The following is a 10,744-nucleotide window of genomic DNA, read 5'->3' as shown; positions in this document are numbered from 1 at the left end:
ATTTTTACGCACATCTATGATGGACGAGTTGGTCATTTTTAACTGCAGTATTTTATTTGTTATTTAATTACGATCATTTTTAAAAAGGATATTTTTCAGTAGTCCTGCATGCATGCATTGTATGGGGATTTTCGTGTATTAGCTTTAAAAAAAAATTTAGTAGCATTTTTAAGTAGTAGATGCAGATTAACGCCCAAAGTAAGTTTCATATGACACCATATCTGGGTCTGTGTTCTATATGCCCTCAAGTATGTCTTGATATAAACTCTGTAAGCTCGTCACCTCAACAAAACATCGCTTTGAATAATAGGCTTGGGACAATAGAATAAGTGTTGTCACATATTTCTTAGATAATTCTTTAAAAATTCTTCTGGCTGAGGCTCAACGTCGATCACAGATTCAAACACCCTTAGATTTCCGGTCTGCTGCAAATTACTCTCACAACTATGGTTGTTTGAGCCATCATCATCAAACCAAAGTGGATTGATCACTGTTTGAGTATCTCGCTCCACTTCACATTCTTGGAGAGTCTCGAAAACTGATGTTTTGAGCTCTTCTTCAAACGATACTTCTTCCACCACTTTCCCCAACAAAGTCTGATCTTCTATCGATTGCCTAGTAAATTCCACGTATTTTTTCACCATAACCTTGAGTTGATCCATAATAATTCTAATCTATTTTCATCCCCGTTTTGATAATCAAAAGGTTGGTTCATAAAGTTTGGGATAACTAATTTCGGGAAGGCATTGGTGGCTCCAACTCTACAGTAAAGGATATCAATGCTGATGGTGGTCAAAATCTACCATATTATTTAATAAATGTATCATCTCATCATCATCTAAGTTAAATATGGGACTACCAGTTGCTAGAGCACCATTGATCACCTATCTTCGTGTTTCTGCATCCAAACCGTTAGAGAAAGTTCGATTCAAAAAATATTTAGAACAATCATGATATCTAGAGGTGTTTGCTAAACTATTCAGTATGTCCCATGTTGAGTAGAATGGCTCTTCTTGTAGTTGGGCAAAAATTGTGGATACTTTTTTCTGGAACATCTCAAAGTATTTCACAAGAAAAATTCATGCAAAGATATACTAGAAAACGGAAAATCACGCAGGAATAAAGTATAATAAATACGTAATAAAATTAACTTTAAAAATTAAGTAAAAGAAAAATTTTCCAATTTCAATCCCGGCAACGACACCAAACACTTGATTCAACTTTTCTTGCACAGTAAATTCTCAATATAAATAAAATAAAAGTTTATGCTCGAATGAATCACAAGTGCACGAGTCAAGTTATAATATAGTGTACGAAGTACGAGTATCGTTCCCACGTTGATTATTAGAAAAATTTAACTTAAACACAATTATTTAGTTAATTAAAAAGAAAATTGAATAAATTAATAAGTTAACTTGAAGGTCAAATAAAAAATTGCAAAAACATGATCAAGCTTTAATTTTCTTGCACAGTATATCCTCAATAAAAATAAAATAAAAGTTTATGCTTGAATGATTCGCAAGTACACGAGTCAAGTTATAATATAATGTACGGAGTACGAGTATCGTTTCGACAGAGATGGGTTAGACAAATTTAACTTAAACAAAATTATTTAGACAATTAAAATGAAAATTGGATTAATTAATAAATTAACTTGAAGGTCAAATATAATAATTTACTAACACGATATAAATAATATAAATCAAATTAATAAACAAACAATTATTAGAATCTTGGTTCACCTACCCCTGAATCTCTTCTAACGATTGAATTTAAATTATTAAGTCATGCTTTTGATGGAATTCCCCAGTCTATCAATATATTATGTTGAGTTATATTGACATAATTAACAAAATGTAGTAACCAAGTGTCATCATGTTTAACAATTGCAATTGCATTAACAAACCGTGGAATCCTCTAGCTTTCGACCTATTAGACTATGGCCATCAACATGCATCCAACCTCATATGTCTATGCAAGTTGTATATCCATGAATTATGTTATCATATCATGTTATAAAATCTTCTATCGGTTTCAATTATAACACATAAAATCCTTTCGATGTTGATCATACTCAAAGTTGCAAGAAAAATCAATAACATAATCACGTATATTTAAACCAAATTCAATCTTTAAAAAGAATTTACAACATAAATATTTAAGGATAGGATCCCCTTAATCCCAACAAAAGAAACGAAAAAGATGAAAAACTCTTATATAGTTCTTGTTCTTCGATTGAGTTCTCTTGCTCTCCTCCATTTACTACCTTTCGGCTCATTTCCGTGTGCCTCCTCCAATGATACTACTGTAAATCCAGCAGTCTCACGTGTATTAGGCTTTCTTTATTTATTTCGTTCCTAAAATCCACCACAAAAAGAAATAAATCGTCCATATGTTTCTATATCGCGTTGCGTTGGGGTGCGAAAAAATACTCGTCCTAGCACAAGGTCCTTGAATTGTTTCTAGGCATGCACGCTCGCCCGCCCTAGTGGTCGGTCCTCGCAACTCGCTTTCTTTTGCGCTGGGGCTGGTAAAAACACTGACCTTGGAGCGCCATGATCTCATTTTTGCTAATAATTTCTTTCTTTTTAGAAAGTGCACCTACAAATCAACCGAAACATGTGAGAGACAAACAATATGCATAAACTATGACTAAAACAGAAAAATGCAGACTTGATACCTTAAACTTATACGATAATAGATTTAATTCACGCCCTTAGGCGAAAAAATATTAAAAAAATAATTTGTTAAAATTTGTCTAAAGAACTTAAGTATAAAAGGAAATTATCTTTAATTTAAAAGCACAATAAACGAGTCTATTCTTTAAAACACAAGTTCTTATGACACAAGTTGTTATGGGATTATCTTATAAATTAATTTTATTCTAAACAACTCGGACACATAAAATGATATTATTTTTTATATCAAAATTATTAATTTTTATTAAATATATATTGATTAATCAACTTTCTTGTGAGCCCATGTCATGACAAAACCAAAACCTACCATCTTTTAAATAAAAAGTAAAAAAAACAAGAAATTGTAAGTGGAAAAGGAACCCCCAGGCCGGATCAATTATCATTAGAGAGGGTGGACGGACACTCAGGGAAGAGGCGCAGTGAAACGACGGCGTGTAACACTTACGAAGTGATGGTCCTTTATATGCTCACGATGTTGTGATCGTTTTCATTTGTCGGCGGCGGCGGATGGTTGGTTGGATTTGAATATGGCGGAGCCACCTTCACAATTGATGCAGACAATGAAAGAGAAGAAGATTTTGAAATTGTTATTTGCCGTGGCTGGGATCATGTCTACACTTCTCATCTACGGAGTTTTACAGGTTAAATCTCTAGAAAATTGTTAGGTAATCATTGTTCATATAACACAGATTAAGTGAAACCATCTTTAGAATCACAATTAATCAATTGAAGCAGCAGCCGCTACTATTTAGAACCTTAAAAATGTGTGTTTTGGAGATTGATCGATGGGTTAACTGACGAGGGTTGCCGGACAAACTACTCCACGAGGAATTATTTCATAAAGTTGTTTTGAGCTAAACATAATCATCATTTGAATCTGCTGACTTCGGCATTCAACAATATGGTCTCCCCCAATAATGCTGGGATGAAAGGAGAGTGCAAAAGAAATGAGAACATGCTTTGTTACCATCGTCCCTGCACAATATACTCCACCATAAAATATCATTTATGATCAATGCCAACTGCAAAAAATGTTTATGTTGATATGACCTGATTTAATAATCTCTCAGTTAAGATAAAATTCTATTTCTGGATATATTGGTTGAAATTAGTTTGTTACAGGAAAAGATTATGAGAATTCCATATGGGCCGAATAAAGAATATTTCAAGTACTCGTTGTTTCTCGTCTTTTGCAACCGCATTACGACTTCTGCCGTATCTGCTGGAGTTTTACTGGTAATTTGAATTTATAGCTTTATTGGTTAAATTTGTGTAGTATGAATGTATTCTTCTATGTGTCTGTGTGCCTGAGTGTACTTTTTGTTTGAAGATCACAAAGTTTAAAGGTTATTAAGGTTAGTGCATGAGTTGTTGAACATAAATTCGATATATTTTGTTTGTCATGTAACTTTAATACAGAATATATGTTATATGCTATAAAAAACATGATTGCAATTATTCATGGCCAGATTTTGTAAACAATATCTCAAGGTTCATTGCTTTAGCAGCTTGACTAATGAGCTGGATTTGTTCCCTGTTTGACCTCTTAAGCCTTCGAGTTCATTTCCCCAGCTTTCTATTTTCTCCAGGCTGGTAAAAAGGCTCTGGAACCTGTTGCTCCGATTTACAATTATTGTGTTGTTTCAGTGTCCAATATACTCACTACCACTTGTCAATACGAGGTAAGCTGTATTCAACTCTTGAAAAGATGGATCCAAATTCAGCCGCTTGCAAATAAATCCACGAAGTAACATTCATTAGAAAAATATTAGTTTATTTTTAATATTTAAAAATAATTCCTTGATATGAACTTAATTTTTGCTTGCCACAGGCCCTTAAATATGTCAGTTTCCCTATGCAGACATTGGCAAAGTGTGCTAAAATGATTCCTGTAATGGTAAGACATTTTAATATCCTGCTATAGTTACTCTTTCTTGAGAAATAAGAAATCAGAAACATAAGTTACTGTTCAGATATTAGTTGGCCAAAAAACGTCTACTGAGTACTGACAAGAACTCCACGAAGGATTTGTTTTTTTATCTTTTCCATGTAACTGTATCTACAGTCATTGTTCTGATTCAGATCATGACTGTAACAGTGCCACCAGTCAGGTGTAGCATTTGACTGCACTAATGCTAAATTAATTGGTTGTGCTATAGAAAAACTGAGCAGTGGTCCAGAAGATTAAAGAACCAGTTAGTAGTATAAAAGGAGATTTGATAGATCAGTTGGAAGGGTTATTTGGCAACTGACCCCATGTAATATATAATTATTTATTTATATATATATTTAAATAACCTTCTCTAGTGTTAAAAGTAACCTAAAGAAGGTCATTTCTAAAAAAAAAAATATGCAGCGTCAAATTCTTCCCCCGGTCAGAACCCTCGGTGAAAATTAATGATGCGTTGGATCGTTGAAATGAAAGAATTTCAAATCCATTATGGCTGTTTGAATACTCTTGAATTCATGAATTAGAAATCCGTGCTTCCTTTTTTAGCTTGTTTATGAAACAACATAGTGGATTTTAAATTCTCACAAAATAAATTCACTTTCGAAATCCTTTTTCCAAATCCAAATAACTCCATCCAAAAGTAACTTCAGTCAATTTTAAAAATTTTGGGTCTGATTTGTATACACACGGAGCTATAGTAGTTTGGTTCTTGATTGCCCAAGCCCGTAAGCTCTAGAGTTTATCCCAAAGACAGATGACAGCTATGCAGAATGTTTCGGATCACAACTTAATAGACCAATAAAATACAAATAAGCAAAATAATCTTACAAAAGTAAAGAACTCAAGAGTTTATACTGGTTTGAAAGTACTAATGTGAGGCCCGGGGCCGAAGAGGGTGGGGAGTGATCACCGATGGCATGAGGTTGCACGGACAATGAGTGGCTCCTGGCAGGCTTCTAGGCGAAGGGAACATGAATGAATCGATATCGCACCGGAATGAGAGGGATTCCAAAACTGTTCAGGAATGAGACTGTGCAGTTGAGGAGGGCTTAAAAGATTTGATTGGTACTACTCATATCATGAAGATGCATCTTATTTAAGGTAGCTCATCACATAAGAACTTCAAAGTTAAGCGTGCTTGACTTGGGCCAATTCTGGGATGAGTGACCTCCTGGGAAGTTTCTTAGGGTGCTTGTGAGTGAGGACATAAATACGCTGGTTAGATCCGTTTTGGTACAGTGAGGACAGTCGTCGAATTCAGGGCGTTACAACTATATTTCTCTCACATCCTCTTTTCATACTCATGAAAGAATTTCAATCACTATCTTTGATCTACACAATAACAACGGCCTGAACCACTCATTTATCACAAGACTGGACCACTAGCTATTATACTTAAACTAACACATAGTTTCATTCCGGAACTCTACATCTTTCACACTGATATATCTGTCTTTGATGTTTTCTCTGGAGAAATAAGTCACTCAAAAATTGACTTAAGGATTACTCTTGTATACTGTTGCGCAGCACACTGATATGAGAGTGATAAGTGCTCCTGAAAGATATCATATTTATAAATATAGAGCAGTGTGAAGTTGTTCGTTGAGTTCTGGAAACCATTATAGCCTGATAGATAGGTGAGAGATGATGTCTGTTCAACAACTTCTTCAGTCTTCATATCTTGAGCAATTTATAGATGAGTAATTGAGTGGAGCGAAAAGCCTCTCATTTTCAAATGCCTTTTGAATATGTTTGAATTGGCACTGGAGGGTATTCGAATACTCTATTTTTCTAATTCTTTCACCCTTCTTTTCCCATGTGAATGCAGATTTGGGGCACCGTCATCATGCAAAAGACGTACTCTGGACGCGATTATGTATTTGCCTTTTTAGTGACACTTGGGTGTTCAATATTTATTTTATATCCGGTAATGCCTGTGAATATATAACTAGTTACCTGCCTTTTATATGGATCCAGCATGCCAAACAACTATTTTCAGAGAAAATTATTCACATAAAAAGTGCAACTATATTTTATTTACAGTGGGCATCTCTACCATTTAATTTATTATTCTCCTTCTTGTTTATGGTTTTGGTATTTCTACGGCATGCTTTCATAACTCCTTTTTAGTTTCTTGTAGTTAGTTAAAAAGTTGTTCTACTGCTTGATGTGATGATTAGGAATAAATTGTTACGGATGAAGCCTTATGATGTTGTCTGAGAGTTTTTGTCAAAGTGTAGCAAACAATTTTTGTGTTATAAAAGATGTTGATTTTTATTTTCTAGGTGTCGGTTACTTTGATGGGATTGTTTTCAGACCGCCAACATTGAACTATGTCATTGAATGGATAGAAAAGAATCATATTTGTCTTTTGCTGTATTATATGTTCTTCACAGCTTACAGAATTGAATTGATACTCAACATTGATATTATCGATCTTATAAAATGTCATAAATCTTATAAAATGCCTGTTTACGACATTTTTTACTGTTATAGTTGTTTATGGCTGATTAAAAAATTGGTTTGCATTTTAGTCTGAAAACACTTTTGATTTTTTGAGTTGTTTTGTCAATGGTTGACTAAAGTTTTGTTTTTTAAAAAACGTAGACAACTGGTGATATCAGCCTCTACAGTCAAGGAAGGGAAAGCACGGTATGGGGTGTTTCGTTGATGCTTGGTTATCTTGGGTACGAGAACTTAACTCTTACTGTTAGCCTGTTAGTACTTGGTTGGTTTATTCAACCTTCTATTGACAAAATGATATGCTACTTCTAAATTTGGTCACTATTAAATTGCTGGGTGCGTTAAACATGCCATGCATCTGACCCAGCAGTTGATTTATGTCCAAATCTCCAAGAACCCCTCGACAATTTTCCAAATTATTTATCAAATTCCAAAGATGATTTCTCAATTATAAACTGTTGCAAATGTTTGTCCATTGTTTCATTTCTAAGTTCATTTGCATCTAGGGTAACTAGCAATGTGCACTCTCTAAACATGCAGTTTTGGCACAATGCACCCTTAAGTTGTATTTTTGTCATTCAACACCATTATGTATATTTTTGTTGTAGTTTCACCCTTACCAATTTTTCATCATGGATCCGACCAATTCGAGGTGCAACTTGGTTATTGAATATTTTTTATTTTCATATGTAGCATTAATTACCTTGATTGTTGCATATTAAACAAATCAAAACATTATTAAAATGTATTAAAATACATAATGAAGAACATATATTTAAAATTTAAAACAAATAAAATATATCTTAATAATCAATTTAATGTTGAAATTACTGTAGATGAACATGTTTTGAAGAAAACTTTATTGCAATCATTTGTAAGGCTGATATGACTTCACATACCTTCAAATAAATTTTCTTTTATATACTAAAATCTAATGTAATTCAATAATAAATTTTATTTCTTTTATGAGAAAATAAATTGTATTATGTTGCTTTAAGTTTTTAGTAAAAAACAAATTTGATTCAAGCAATCATATTACTAATTATGTCAATTTATCAAAAATACAATTGAAAGATTGCATTTTGCCAAAACTGTATATGTACAGGGTGCACATTGTCTCGTGGACCTAGTTCTAACATCATAATTTCATAACATGAATTCTGATTATTCATATGCAAAGTCTATTTGAGAGAAAATTTTGACTTTGAATACCTGTTGGCATTAAGAGTAATGTTTTAGGTATGTCAACTTCTTCAAATCCTCATCTAACTTGTCTGAGGCATCAACGGCCTCCAACGTGAAGAATTATACAGTGTCGAAGTACAACCAGTAAAATGTAATGTCTAATAACCATTGCAACTTTCCCTATCTCGACTTTTTTTGTTCCTAGGGCGAGGTGCTTTTAGAAAGGTTACTGAATGGCATTAGGTTCTTCTAAAGGCAACGATTCTCTGAGCTGCATTTCCGTAGTTGGAACTTTTCTACTGAGATATTAACTTTGTTATTTGCGTGTGTCCATAATACGTATCTTTGGCTACAGGGTCACCTAATATGGTTCCCCTTCCTATGACTGTTCTACTCTATTATCAGTTACCTCCATGCTAAATAACTAAAAAAAATTCCCATTAAAATGTTACTTTATATTCTCTGCTACGAGTTTCTCCTGATGGAAAACTTGCTAAAAAATTTGTGTTTCTCTAGCATTCACTCATTAGATCTTTCTCATAACCAACATAAACCTTGTAGCCCTAGAAATATGATTATGACATTATTTTATACTGTTAAGTTCGGAACTGAAGCGTATTTTGCAATGCCAGCCAGGATGTGATGGATTCATTAAATTTAAGATGAGTTAGCTGCTAATCTACCCCTCCCTGAGTAAAGTTGTGTTTCTAACCTGGTACTTAAATGTTACTTGATTCTGCAGTTTTGATGGCTTCACAAGCACATTTCAGGATAAACTTTTCAGAGGCTACGACATGGAGATTCACAATCAGATATTTTATACAACACTATGTTCTTGCATGCTCAGTTTTATTGGTAAGTTAAAATTTTGATTGGCCATTCCATGTTCTCAAGCTTTTGCCCTTTGGAATATTCTAGACTATTATGAAAAGCTGAGACCACATTTCAGCATTGTATTAGTTAGCTGTGAGTGATACTTGCTTAATTTGCTATTAATAAGTTCCCACAATCAGAGGAAGATTAGATTGTTGTCTCGTAAATTGCGCTGTAGATTGCCATTGTCCTCGGGTTACTTTCTTTTATTTAACCCCTGTGCAACATAAATTCTCTCATGTGATTCATTGTATTTGGTTTAGCTGTATAAATATTTGATGATTGTTATGTTTATTATTTGTCAGCCAGTCATCCTGGAATTACTTTCTAACATCAAACATGACTTTAGTTTTTTGTATTTTTGTTATTTTTGTATTTTAGCTGCAATTTCCGATGATAGGTTCTGTTTGATTTCAAAATAGGTCTAATCTTACAAGGCAATCTTCTCATGGCCATAGATTTTGTTTCTCGGCATAATGACTGTTTCATTGACATTGCAATTCTTTCAACTGTAAGTCCCATCGACATACTTTGCCACTCACAAACATTATCCTCAATAATCAGTTCTCATAGTTGGTCGGATCGTGTTCATAAATTTGGCTTATTCCCGCCTAGCAAACACGAAGTGAAGTTGCCATTCTTAGCTTGACTTGCTCTTGTTTTCAGGTAGCAACAATTAGTCAATTCTTTATTTCGTATACCATCCGCAATTTTGGTGCTTTGACATTTGCCACGATAATGACCACAAGACAGGTATGAATTATGATTACAATTTTTGAGAACTCTATTTATTAGATAATCCTAATCCCTTGAGTTAAGGATTTTCTTGAAGGAAATCCCTGTTGCTGTTAATATTTTTTGTGAACACCTGATTCAGTTGTGTATTTGTTACAGTTGGTGAGCATTCTATTGTCCTGCATTTGGTTTGGCCACCCGCTCAGCCCAGAACAAATAATTGGAGCAGTAAGCATCCATGTTATGTTTTCTTTGCTTATTACCTTATCATAGTCTTGATTTCTGTTCTCTTTTTCCGAACTCTTTACAGGCTATTGTCTTTGGATCCATATATTCAAAAAGCTTTTTAAAAAGTAAACAGAGTTCACTAAACACAGAACTCACAGCAAATGGAGCGGCTAGTCCACCGAGGCCAAATCCATAGTGTCATTCATGCCTGTAGGCCGTGAAATTTACTGACTAGAGGGTGAAACATGACTGCCTTTACATAGCTGGAGCAAAGCGAGATTATTGGACACAACAGGTTAGTTTTAGAGTTAATTTATCTGGACTCTGGCATGTAGCCAGCATCAAATGGCCTCAGAGTCCCTCAAGTAGGTTTCATTTGATATAATGATTACATAAACCATGTGTTTCAATATAGATTCCAGATTTATTTATAGGAGGAATCGTTTTGGATGAAAACCACATGTGGTTCGTTAGTCAATGTTGTGGGGACATTGTTTTCAAACCCCTTTATTTATCTAAAGTTTGTCTTTATGTAGAACATGAAAGTTTCTGCAAAAAAATAAAAATAAAAATAAAAATTTAAAAATTGATCTCTCGAGTTGCCCATTAT

General features: G+C 33.9%; 1 protein-coding gene across 1 annotated transcript; it reads left to right on the top strand.

The window, feature by feature from the left end:
* The first annotated feature begins 3,042 nt into the window (after positions 1 to 3,042).
* Positions 3,043 to 10,705, top strand: LOC140981935 (UDP-galactose/UDP-glucose transporter 5-like). Its single transcript, XM_073448378.1, has 11 exons — positions 3,043 to 3,340; positions 3,822 to 3,935; positions 4,289 to 4,381; positions 4,531 to 4,596; positions 6,479 to 6,577; positions 7,258 to 7,337; positions 9,041 to 9,153; positions 9,594 to 9,682; positions 9,838 to 9,924; positions 10,066 to 10,134; positions 10,217 to 10,705. The coding sequence occupies exons 1-11, from the start codon at positions 3,227 to 3,229 to the stop codon at positions 10,328 to 10,330; spliced, it is 1,038 nt and encodes a 345-aa protein (XP_073304479.1). The 5' UTR covers positions 3,043 to 3,226; the 3' UTR covers positions 10,331 to 10,705.
* Positions 10,706 to 10,744: the final 39 nt, after the last annotated feature.

Source organism: Primulina huaijiensis, chromosome 1 (genome assembly GCF_012295235.1).
Source record: "Primulina huaijiensis isolate GDHJ02 chromosome 1, ASM1229523v2, whole genome shotgun sequence".
NCBI classification, from domain to species: Eukaryota; Viridiplantae; Streptophyta; class Magnoliopsida; order Lamiales; family Gesneriaceae; genus Primulina; species Primulina huaijiensis.
Note: the sequence above shows the minus strand (reverse complement) of the source record. Positions and strands in the feature narration are given on the sequence as shown.